This window comes from Natator depressus, chromosome 10 (genome assembly GCF_965152275.1).
Source record: "Natator depressus isolate rNatDep1 chromosome 10, rNatDep2.hap1, whole genome shotgun sequence".
Lineage (NCBI taxonomy): Eukaryota > Metazoa > Chordata > Testudines > Cheloniidae > Natator > Natator depressus.
The window spans coordinates 11,450,862-11,463,725 of NC_134243.1; the positions used below are offsets into that span (position 1 = coordinate 11,450,862).

General features: G+C 46.9%; 1 protein-coding gene across 1 annotated transcript; it reads left to right on the top strand.

Annotated features, from left to right (window-relative positions):
* The first annotated feature begins 5,732 nt into the window (after positions 1-5,732).
* On the top strand, positions 5,733-10,943 carry GRIFIN (galectin-related inter-fiber protein). The gene is made up of 4 exons (XM_074964575.1): positions 5,733-5,744; positions 8,590-8,669; positions 8,774-8,936; positions 10,257-10,943. Exons 1-4 carry the CDS (start codon positions 5,733-5,735, stop codon positions 10,419-10,421), a joined length of 420 nt encoding a protein of 139 aa, XP_074820676.1. The 3' UTR covers positions 10,422-10,943.
* The last annotated feature ends 1,921 nt before the right edge of the window (positions 10,944-12,864 follow it).

Consider the following 12,864-nt stretch of genomic DNA (forward strand, 5'->3'; position numbering starts at 1 on the left):
CAAAGATGCAGCCTGGATGAGCCTAGGGGGAAAAGAGAGCCCCCGGCTGTTGTTGCCTAACTGAGAACGATGTGGGACGCTGTGATGACAGCCTAAATAATGGAAACGCTGACAAAACAAATGAGCAAAACCTCAAGTGATGAAGCAATTTCCCATGGTTTGGCTGCCCCTTGTGGACTATGACAAAGTGGACACTTTAACAATGCATTTGAAACTCCATCAATATATTTTAATATGAAGCCTGACAGATACAGGGCGTGCCTGTGGGTGTTGACTCTTGCCGTTTCTCTTGCTACGTTGCACGATGCACGATTTTTCTGGGATTCTACTGGTCTGCATCTTAATTATGGCAACAATCTGTCTCATTTGAAGAGAGAGAGAGACTGTTGCACACTAAGGGGCTGATCCAAATCCCATCAAAGCCAATAGGAGTCTTTCCCTTGGACCGAATGGGCATTGCATCTGGCCCTTACAGCATTAGCTCTGTGCAGTATTTTCATTACTAATATTATTTGCATTAGGGTAATGCCTAGAATCCCAACTTAGACCAAGGCCCCGTTGCATTAGGTGTTGTGTAAGCACATAGGATGATACAATCCCTGCCCTGAGGAGCTTGCAAACTAAAGGGACAAGACAGACCAAGACAGGGAAGTGAAAGAGAGGCAAACTGACTTGCTAGTGATCACACAGTAGAAGAATGGCAGAGCTAGGAACAGAACAGAGTTCCCCTGTGACCCACTGCAGCAGCTGATGAACCAGGCCATGCTGCATGAATACCTGCATAGGAGTAGCATGTAGAGTGATTTTTTATTCCAGTTTTACTCAGTTGTATGTGTGACCATCCTGTTGCACAGAGCCCCAAATAAGATACATAAAGTAAGATCTTAATAATGTGCATGCCCTCAAATAAGGCACTTAGGGAGTCAGGGTGCTTCATTAAAGTATTATTAATAATGATCAGTGTTAATATATTGATATGGCTATGCAGTATAAACTTGTGTGATGGGGACTGTGGTAGGCTTTCCTGTACTCATGTGATACACACTCGGTGTCCTTGGAAACAGTGCAGGAAGCTTTAAGACGTTCCAAGCTAACCACCTGGTACCCTCGTCCCTCCATCCACAGAGCCTTTAAACATATTTACATTCTCCTCCCCTAGTGGCTAAACAAACAGTTGTTAAGATCAGTTGTGCATAGGGACACAGAAGGAAGAATACAGGTAGGTAAATAAAGGCACACCTGTCAAACTGGTCTCTGGTTAAGCATCTTTTCCATGTCAGGTGAATGGTGTTTGCTTTCTTCCCCAGGACACATCACTCACAGCAGCCGTTTGCCTTCAGAACAACAGAAGCCTTTTCTTCCACTCAACTTGTCGCACAACGTGGGGCCTGCTGGGCAGTAAGTGCTGAATCACCCACCCTCTGCCTTTCAGGCCCCTTCAAGGTGTCTCAAGCTGGGCGCCCAAAAATCCATTTAGGCTGCAACTCCATGGATGTGTTGACTCCCAATTTCCCACTGTTGCTACTCCTCGTGCGCTGGGGCAACAATGGTGAGCGCACTAGCATAATCCCAGTCCATGTTGTAACTCCCATGCCCTTTAACCCTGCTCAGAACAAGCATAGAGGACATATTGGGTTACAGTCCCGATGGGCCGTCTGTGCCAGCTCTCCTGCCATTTCCAGCCCTCACAGAGCTTCTAGTGCAACAGTAAGAAATTGAATGGAAAATGCCAGAATTGGCAAAGCTACCATCTGTGGCGGGAGCTCCCGCGTGCCCATGGTTTGTGTGCCAGAACTAGGTTGGGATTTGATCCTTCCAGGACAGGCCTTTTGCTTGTCATCGAAGCAGGTATTTATAAAGGACTCTGATTCCAAAAAGAGGCTGCAACAGCTGGGGGCTCTGTGCAGAAAGAGAGGTGTCGTGCCCATATGGCTGTGATGAGACATAAACATGGTGCCTCCATATGTAGAAAGAGATCTGTTTCCACCTTAGACCCTTCCATTGCCCCTAAAACAGGCTCTGCTAAAACCCAGCCCAATGGCCTCCTTTGTTTTTAGTCTGGCCTTTTCACAGGAGAAGCAGATGGGGAAGGGACAAGCAGGGACATTTTGGAATGAGACCTGTAAGACTAGATGACCTCCTGAGGTCCCTTCCAACCCTGATATTCTATGAGTTATGAGTCACAGCCAGTGGGAAAGCAGGACAAAGAGTGAATCTTATCGAGTGTATAGTCCAGCGCCTCTTCTGGAAACCGGTAAGGAATTATTCTGAACTCCCTGTAGCTCAGGATTCGGCACAGTGAACACAGTGTCAATCGCAAAGGGCCAGTTCACAAGCTGCGAGGAAGGGACAGGGTCTGAATTTGGTAACCAGTATAGCATTGTCTTTTATACTTTGAGCTTTGTCTCATGACTCCCCTGAAGCGGTCTCAGATTCCTGCCTCTATTGTGTTGCCCGATGCTGCCACCTGTAGCACAGAACTGGTATTACTGCTCCAGTACATCTGTTTATTGGAAGTGGACTGTCACAATGTGTGTGTTTCTCACGGCCGCCTAACGGTGAGGTGAATGGAGACGGTTGAATAAAGATGTCTGACTACATCCATATCTTCCACAGTTCTTTGTAGCGTTGTTGTAGCCGTGTTATCCCAGGACCAATCTCGTCTCTTCCACACTTCTCTTCAGACATGTGTTTCTCTGACTGAAGGAGTTTCTGTACTTATTTGTAGGCAACAAAGCAGGTTGATAAAATCATGGACTCATAATTACAGATGGAAAAGACCTCTCAGATCACTCAGTCCCACTCTCCATACAACGCATTATCTCGTCTCTTTTTCAGTCTAATCTAAAAAAATCCCAAATCTGGGCACCTTTACCATCATTTTCTTTGGGACTTTATGCCACAGTCTAATAGAACTCATGGTCAGGAAGCTTTCCTGCTATTCACCCAAGAACTTCCCTTCCCTATTCCAACCCCCTGCTCTGAGCTTTCCCAGCTTCCAGCACTCTTGGTATTCTCTCCCCATTCTGAGTGTTTACACCTTTCAGATAGTGATAGATGATCTTTCCTCTCTGCAGTCACCTTTTAGCACAGCTATCCATATCTGGTGGGATTTTCAAAGGCACTCGGTGGCTTCAGTGTGATCAGGCTCAGGCAAATGCACAGAATACTTGTATCTGCTGGTGAGACAAAGTAACCCACAATGATGTGTTACAAAGGATTGGTCAACAGACTGTAGAGACAATGATTTGAGAAAGAAGGCTGAAGAGGTTTGGGCAGATTGTACGGTATCAAAAAACTGTATTCCTAGAAAAGTCCTTGACTGGATACCTCCTGGTGGAAGACGGACAAGAGGAGGACAACGGATGACATCTGAGAAAACCACTGAGAAAGATGTCACTGTCATGAAATCAAACTCCAGACTCTAATGAAGCAAGAAAGGTAGAAAACTACCTTTGATAGCAACCAGCTGCCTCACGGAACCCCCCAGTATGTGCCAGTGCTACATCAGCAATGACGGATAAGCAGATGGCTGTGCTTGAAGGATCACTGGTGAAATATTTAATGCTGACATTAAATATTGTTAAACTTTAGAGTTAACAGTCATGCTGAAGTGAACAGAAGCAGTTCACACTTCTCTCAGAGCTATTGTTTCAGGCTGGCTGCAGACTCAGGCAGATATCAGGCAGTATACTGTAATGGGGGAAGCACTGTGGCCTAGTGGACAGAGCACTGGACTGGGACTGAGGAGAACTGGTATTTATTCCCAGCTCTACTGCTGGGTACCTACGTCTTGTTGCCTCAGTTTCCCCATCTGTAAAACAGGGATAATGAGACTGACCTCCTTTGTAAAGGACTTTGAAATCTACTGATGAAACGTGCTGTATAAGAGCCAGGTATTATTATTAGTGTCACTGCGTCTAGTACCTTCTGATCACATTTTCAGTTATTGTTGCAACCACAAGAGCTTATGTTGTAAGTTTAGATTCAGGAGTACATTTATGCAGTCACTTAAAAAACCCTGCAATATGCAGCTGTTATACATGACAACCTAATCACCTTATAGACAGAGGCATACCTAGTTTTTGGGGTCATGGAGGCAGTCCTACCTGAAATTCTGTCTTTGGAAGGTGTAGAGGTACTCCCTGGCTCAAGTTAATTCATCTGGAGATGTATATTAAATAGGCAACTCCTCCCCATGCTTCCAGCTGAGAGAAACTGACATTACAACAGCGCAGGGGTGCTGCCGCACCCCCTTCTTGAAGTAATAACAACACCCCAAATACATGGCTTCTGCCTTCAGCACCCCCAACTATAAAAACTGTTCCTGCCCCACTGGAGCAGCCAAGGGATCACCCCACAACCAGAGCTCTGCAGCAGTGCTGTGCAATACTCAAACTGTTACGAGTCCCCCCGCACTTCTGCGCCGTCCCCCACAGCCGCATTTCCAGAACACTGGAAAGCTGAGCCCGCCCCGCACCCCAGGAAAAGGAAGCCAGTTGCGCCCCCGTTCAACCCACTGGCTTAGGAGGACAGCATGGGGAAAGCGTGCACTGCCACTCTTCGCTCCCCTCCAGAGTGATGCATTCCACATGCAGGGGAAGGCTGCTCTGCAGCGACCCCTGCTGGGGGAGGTGGCGATAGGAATAGCTCATTCTCCCATACACACACACACTCATGCTGCTGCACCATTCCCTATGTGACCCCTGCTGTGAGAGGCAGAATTGGAATTGCCGTGACAGCCCCTCGCAGCCAACAACACTCTTACACCAATCTCTATGGCGACTCTCAGTTTTCATTTCATTGCTGCCCTTTGCTTGGTGCCTTTCAGCTCTGGGAAATATCTGCTCAGCCCCCAAATACATGGATTTTACTGTGCGAAGAGAGGGGTCGATGCAATGTGCTGTTATCAGCAGCGTGTTAAATCCTAATGCGCTGCTGACAATCCAGGCTTTGTCGGGGAAAAGTGACAGAGCTTGAATCAGCTGATTCTAGACAGGATTACAAATGACAAAGAATGAAAGAAAAACAAGTGGGCAAAATTCCTCCCGTATACACAGAAATCATCACCCTCTGGCGGGGCAACACAGAGGAGGGGGAAGAGGGAAAGAGACTTTTTTTCCCAGAGTAGCTATGTGAACCAAGAAGGCTAATATTCTCCCTAGTCACGTCTCCCTCTGCAGTCCACTCCTGGCCAGGGCATGGACCACCAGTATAATCAAACTCCCCCCCACCCCGGAGGTTACTCTCCCCAGTCACCTCTTTCTCCCCAGGAGTCTTGTCCTAGCCTGTGGAAGAATCTCCCAGGGGATTAACCCATAGGGATTTCTTCTCAGCCATTTCCCTGTCAGGAAACCCACCCTAACCAGAGGGAGGCCTAGTGCAGTAAAGACCAGGTGTTATCTGGGATTGCAATTCAAACTTTCTACACTATAATAAAATGATGCCACCACGTCACCATTCTGGATTATTTTGTTGCTGTTGCCATTGTTAGTGAGAACACAAGGTCTGGATTAGTGCTGAGAGAATGAACAGTCTGACTTTGCAAGACAGGCAGGGAGTGGATTGTTCCATTCTTCTTCTCCCACCAAGGGTCAGGAGGCTAGCTCACTCCTCTGTCTCTGATAATTCCCCCCACACACACACACGTGGACAACAGCCCTTATATCAGGCCTTGCTGGCTGCACATCCCCCCATGGGTCGGTCTGACAGTGGAAAGGCAGGCGAGCAGCATGGCACTGCGGGTAAGGGAGAGGGACGAGCATCTGGCATAACTCACCAGCTCAGGCTGGTGGTCAGCGTCTGGGGTTCTGGTAATTCAAGCACAGGGTAGATAAAGAAAGAGGATTGCAGCTGGGGAGAAAACCCAGAAATCTGGCCAGAGCAAAGCCAAAAACCTACAGGTACATGGGAGTTCTGCTTATAGGGCTGCTCTTCTGTTTCAGTAATGAGCCCCAAAATGTATCTCTGTTGTAATCGAGTACAGAAGGATGTTTTAGGGCAGCTGGCCAGATTGTGGTCTCAGTTACACTGGTGTAAATCCAGACTAACACCACTGATTTCACTGCAGTTATTCCAGGATTACAGTGTTGTGCTGAGATCAGAATCTGGCCCAGCGTCTAGTGGAGCGACCCGAGCAGGGGTCTTTCTTTTGTAGGTTAAAATAATCTCTCTCGGGACACCCAGTAGCAGAGAGGGAGTTGCTGTTGTGAGGCAGGTTTCGCTGTATGTGCTGTAGTGACTGTAGGGGTGAGAGCCAAGTGAAGCCCAGACTGGGTATCCAGCATGACTTCCACCCCGTTTACACCTTACAATCAGCTTTGCATGACCCAGGTGTTTTTAAGGGGGCAAAATGTGCGAGTATCATTATATCCACTGTGTGGGGGGGGCCAAACAGCAGCATGAGAATGGCGGGGAAGTGTTTAGTGGGCTCCGTCTTTAGAAGTAGCCAGACAGGAGGCTGGAGATTAACAGAGGAGCTGTCTGAGATGATTACATCTCAGCTCCTGCCCTAAGGATGTGTGGGTCTGGAGGACGCTAAGCATGGTTTGAATGGACTCCAGTGGCAGAGTAAAAGACTGGATGAGTGAAGCCCCGGAGGGAGAGAGACTGTGTGTTCTACATGACTGGGAGTGAAAACTGGGACTGGAGCAGAGCATCAGAGTGTCTGCCAAAACCAGGAGTGATTTCTCCCAGTGATGGGGATGAGCATCGTGCAGTGTGTGTGTGGGGGGGAGAGGGGCGAGGAGGGACCATGAGATTTTATTTTTATATTATTATTATTATTTATTATTTGTGCTGTGGTAGCACCTAGGACCTCCAGTCATGGACCAAGACCCCTTTGTGCTGGGCACTTTGCAAACACAGATGGTCAGTTGGGGGTAGAGTGGGCATACCGCTAATGAAGGGAAGCAGGTGTCATTCCCAGGGGAGTATGGGGAAGAGAGAGAGCTGTTTCAGATGAATTCATCACTTACTTCAGCTCCCTGTTCCAAATCCTTATGAGGAAGGTACGCTGAGCCCCAAGCAGTTCAGTGGGTGAGGATCTCACTGGGGAAACTGTGACATCTCAAGTTCCATCTGCTCAGCATGGACATGAGAGATCCCAGGGTATTTTCCATAAGAACCGCGGCTTGACTAATTTTTCATAGCCAGAATTCCTCTTTTTCCCATTGTGTTGCGCTGAGATGTGGGCCCCTTTCCTCCTGCCTTCCACCCTTAGTAGAGCTGGCTGCATTTCAATGGTGCTGCTGTTGTGTGAAGCACAGGAGAGAGAGTCGGCTCATGAGAGCATCAGAAAAGGGAGGAAATGTCAAGCATTTCTTATGAAAAATGGGTTATTCAACAGACACATGAATTATTGAGAAACGAACCTGCTCTCTCCGTCTTTTACACAAGTTTAGCCCCTGAGACTGGACAAAGATCCCAGCCTGGAAAGCATGAGGTATGTAACAGTGACTGAGGTGGCCCTTATCCAGCTGCCCATGTTCCACTGACTTGAAGGAAGCTGTGAACAAACAGGAGAGAGTCCAGTGAAGAGCCACAAAAACGATAAGAGGTTTGGAAAATATGACCTCTGAGGAAAGGCTGAAAGAACTGGGCACCTTTAGTCTAGGGAAGGGAAGGCTGGGAGGGGAACGGTCTTCAAATATGTAAAAGATTGTTATAAAGAGGATGGTCATCAGTTGTTCTCCATGTCCACCAAGGCCAGGAGAAGAAGCAATCGACTTAGTTTGCAGCACAGGTTGGATAGTTAGGAAAAACTTTCTAACTATAAGGAAAGTTAAGCACAGGACCAGGTGAGAGGCTGTGGAATCTTCCTTAGTGGAGGCTTTTAAGAAGAGGCTAGACAAACATCCATCTGGGATGGGCTAGGTATACTTAATCCTGCCTTAATATGGAGGGCTGGACTAGGTGACTCTTGACAGCCCTTCTAGCCTGACATGTCTATGATTCACTATTCCCCTCTGATCAGTTCCTGCCATTCCAACCATCCCTCAAAGCACCTCACAGTCTCATGCTCAGGACCTGGCAGATTTTGCACTGTTGAGGGTGAGGCAGGGAAGAAGGATGTCCTTGATTTCATAGCAAACAGGGACTTTATGCAGGTTTTTTGCAGCAAGAGCCCTGGAATTGCTCTGCCAGTTGATGCAGAGCAGTGATTTCTGAGCTATCAGCGGATAACATGGGATTTGCCACCCCAAAACCACTTGTATAAAGAGCTGGGCTGGGCTGGGCTGGAGAGAAAGGGGAATTCTGAGAGCAGGAAAGGCTGAGCTGGTTTATGCTTATTTTGTGGCGTTGCTGAGTGACAAAGAGGTGGAGGGGAGAGAGGAAGAGGAAGACAATGGAAAAGAGGAAGAGAAGATGGGAAAGAGGGGGGATGAAAAGTGACTCAGTGATAAGCTGTGGAGGGAATGGGGAAGGAGAGAGAGGGCAGGGGAGAAAGCCGAGATACGTTTCTTTATTGCTGAAAAAAGCTGGTCTCTCTCACCCACAGAAGTTGGTCCAATAAAAAATATTACCTCCCCCACCTTGTCTCTCTTCGTTGAGGAGTATCACTGACTTGGGTTTTTTTTTCATTCATAGTTCGAGGCATCATACCCAGAGGGGCTGTGTCCTGGCTGGAGTGTGATAGTTAAAGGCGAAACAAGCTCCAGTGCAAATATGTAAGAGCATTATTTGCAGCCATTTTTCAGAGCATCATGGTGTCTCACGGGACCCAGCTGCCAGGCTTCATGGGTTTGAATCACTGATTTCTCTCGTTTTTTAGGTTTGAAATTAATTTCCTCTGCAATGCAGGAGACCAAATCGCTTTCCACTTTAACCCTCGCTTCTCTGACTCCAAAATCATCTGCAACTCCTTCCTCTCCAGCCGCTGGGGGCCGGAAGAAGTAACTGACACCTTCCCCCTAAAAGCAAAGGAACCTTTCCAGGTAATTCAATATCAACCCACAAATCTTCTGGGGACACTCCCTGCTGGGAGAGAGATATGCCTGCCAGCCCTGTAGTTGGCACCAGCAGTACAAATCATTCAATCCTTCCCTCAATGCACAGTTCTGCTCAGTCACCCTGTTGTAAACCTGGAGTAACTCCACTGACTTCATTAACTCCAATGACAAAATAGAGAACAGAAATTTGATCTCTTTAACACTCTGGGCCATATCCAGCATGGAGTAATGATGCAGGTGTAACTCCCTGGGCAATCCCTGGGCTCAGTTTAGCAGGGATGTAAATGGTGAGGTAAACTACACATCAGTTATAAGATGACTATAAAGAGCTGTAAGTGGTTAAGTGGTGTGACTTGCACTGCCATGCCATATAGGGGCTGTGCAAAGCAACTGTAATGCACAAGGCAAGTGGGAGGATTAAGGGTATGTGTGATTAGCAGGAAAATCAATTAACAAGAGGGTGTAAGAAAAAGCATGCCCCCCTTCACACACACACTTTAAATTATACCCACAAAGCCTATGGGGAACTGGACCCACTTACTCCAGACCTGATTTCTCCCCTCACAACACCAAAAATCAGTGTTAGCCAGTGCTTCTCAACCTTCCCAGATGACTGTACCCCTTTCAGGAGGCTGGTTTGTCTTGCGGACCCCCAACTGTCACCTCAGTTAAAAACAACTTGCTTACAAAATCAGGCATAAAAATGCAAAAGTGACAGCACACTATTACTGAAAAATGGCTGACTTTCTCATTTTACCATATAATTATAAAATAAATCTGTTGGAATATCAATATTGTACTTACATTCACGGAATATATACTGTGTGACATTTTAGTTTGTACTGATTTTGCTAGTGCTTTTTACGTAGCCTGTTGTAAAACTAGGCAGCTATCTAGATGAGTTGACGTACCCCCTGGAAGACCTCTGCACACCCCCAGGGGTACGCCTACCTTTGGTTGAGAACCGCTGGTATAAGCTACATTGGTTTTGCACACTCCCTGGATGCCAAATGAATGGTAGTTACTCTGCTTTGCCATTTCCCATCTCCACCAATGAACCCAAAGCCCCTGTGTTTGCATTCAGTCTAGTCTCTGGGCCGTGGTTTCAGCTACCACTAAACAAAGAGGTGTTTTAATTGTTCCCTTAGTTAGCCTGACTGGAAGGTGGCTAGCACACCCATCAGTGTCCTAGAGGTTTGTCACTGACCACAGATCAGACATGCTTTCATTTGTGCTGGATCAGCTTCTCCGGTGATGTTTCAGACCAAGACCTGGAGATCCTAACTCTCACGCTCTCTCTTTCAGATTGAAATCTACTCTGACCCAGACTATTTCCATGTTTCCATTGATGAAAACAAAATCCTCCAGTACAAGCATCGGCAGAAACAGCTCTCGGCTATTACCAAACTGCAGGTCGTTAATGATGTCAGAATTTCTTCAATGGAAATCACCAAACGGAGTCTTTATTAGGCACTAAAGTTGGGACAGGCTTTCCAGCCTAACCACTTTTAAGAGCCCTGCCCCAGTAGGCAACTGGTTACCCTCTCTCCTCCCTCTCCCACCCATCATCTGCTGTCTCCAGCAGGAAGGATGTTGCTGGAGAACACTATAGCACAGAGTTGTCATGCCCATGATGTACTGTATCCTAGCAATACAATGGCAATACACAGTGAGCTCATTAATGTCAGTCAGTCCAGATCCCTAGAGTCATTCTGACACCATGTGCCCTAGGGTGGAGAACTGGAAGTCTAGGCATTTTCATCCTTTGTCGTAATGAACAATGGCATTCCACACAGCAGTTTGTTGTGTGTGGCAGTATGCACTGAATGGTAAGAACATTTGAATTTTATCCGAGCAAATATTCCTACTCCGGAATAGGGTATGGATTAGCTACACTTCTCAGCTGTAGATGTTGACCTAGGGGATGTGTAAGAATGATGCCAGCAGAGAGGGGCATGTGCCTACTGGAGCTTGGTACAATGTCAACATGATCACCAATAAAATCTGAAAAATGGCACCGAGTGAAGTGGCTTCTACATTCGTTGGCCCCGTGTCCCAGCTCGCAGGCAGCCCCCTGTCCTCCAGGAGAGGAGGTGATCCCTGACAAATGGTAGCAGAGGACTATGCTCCTTGCTCCTGCCCTCATACAGAATGAGGCCTGTCCATTTCCTTAGAGAAATCCATGGTTTAAAACTCCACCAGTGGGTCAGATCAACTGGATTATTCCTCCCCTGGGGCTCTAGCCAGGGTCTGATTCTTTAGCCACAGGGTACAAGCAACTCTCATTGACTTCCGAGGGAGTCACTTGTATCCAACAGTGGGAAAACAAGGCCCTTTGGCATGAAAGGAGGGGGTGAAACCAAGCTCCTGTTCAGAACCTGGGGAATAAAATTTGTCACAACTAACTCTGCAAGATTTCTCGGAATAATTTTGTCCACACTGCAACAATATGCATATCTGCTCTGCTCTAACCCGCCAACTTTCCTGTTGTTATACAGATCCCAGGAGTGATTCTGTGGCTTAAAAAGGGGAGGGGTGATTCTGTGGGTCAAAAGGGGGAGGGGCTTAAAGGAGCACTGAGCCAAGATGATTTTGTCAGAACGCAAGGGAGGCACAACTAAAGTCCAGGCCGAGGGGTCCTAGCAGGACCGGGTTCTAGCAATTATGTTTTTCAGGATAAGCACAGAGCGCCATATTTTTAGCAGCTAGACTCAATCTCTCTCTCTCTCCCTTTCCGTCTTCCTCCCTTCTCAATCCAATGGAATCAACACACACTCACTTGTTCTCCTGCTTTCTCCTTCCCCCTTTCCTCTCTGACATTGTCCACCTCTTTCTCCTCTTGGTGGGGTATTACGTGCAGGACCCCTTGACTGCACTCCAGCAGTAGAAAGGCTGCTAATGAACAAACTTGCATGCAGTGACATAAACACCTCACCATTGTTAAATATGAATATGAATTAATTCAAAAGGGCAACTCCAGCTGCCCTCAAATCATCCCCTTGTTCCCCAGGTATTAGATAGATTGTGTTCCAAATGGCAAGCCACAAAGAAAGAGGACAAATGGCTGCTATCTGCTCCTCTACTATCTCTGGTCATTGGAAGGAGTCACTGGAATTGTTATCTGTCCAGTGAAAAGTCAAAGTTTTGCTCTGGCCTTTTCAGAACTCTTTTCATCTGATTGGCTGAGGTCATTCTCCTTTCCTTCTATTTATAGTCTTAAGGACCTAAAAGGAAGAGATGAATAGTCTGCCAATCCCAAAACAGAATACTGCAAAGTCTACATTTATGAGTCTTAAAAGAATTTCCAGACTATAACTCGAGGACATTATGTTCTCATTGCAAAGACTGTACTGGGAACACAGGAAGGCTCAGAACAGATGTGGTCACATTAAAGAGAATAGAAAATATGTTTTGTAAATGGCAACCATGCCGGTTACAAGACAGAAGGTGGAAATTGTGATAGATGTACCTCCTTGTTAATCAAGTCCTTACCACAAGCCGAGTCGCACCTTGACCTGGAGAATCCCCCTTTTTGGAAGTGAAACACTTTCACTCTCCCTGTTCATTCCTTTTTGGAGCTTCCAACCACTCTGAAGTAAAACCACCACTGCTGGGTCCCACTGCCCAGCTGGGGGGTCAGTCTCAGAGATGGGGGCTTATTTCCAGAGAAGCTGCGTTTATAGTCTGATCCAGATCCAAGTTACAGTGGCCGAAACCCACAGTTATCTCTGCTGAAGTCAATGCAGTTACACGGGTCTAAAATAAATGCAAGTGCAATCAGACTCAGGACCTTTACAGCATAAAATTTGCCCTGTCTGTCTCTGATACCACTGAACTATATTTGGAAGAAATTGCTCTTTTTATTTGTCCCTGTTGGGAAGTTTCATGATGCTGATTATACTTCATGGGGGAA

What these genes read in the sequence shown, in the direction of transcription:
- GRIFIN (XM_074964575.1), top strand. An exon ending in ACAAGCTCCAGTGCAAATAT is followed by an intron (nt 8,670 to 8,773) that starts GTAAGAGCATTA and finishes CTCGTTTTTTAG; the next exon opens with GTTTGAAATTAATTTCCTCT. An exon ending in AAGCAAAGGAACCTTTCCAG is followed by an intron (nt 8,937 to 10,256) that starts GTAATTCAATAT and finishes TCTCTCTTTCAG; the next exon opens with ATTGAAATCTACTCTGACCC.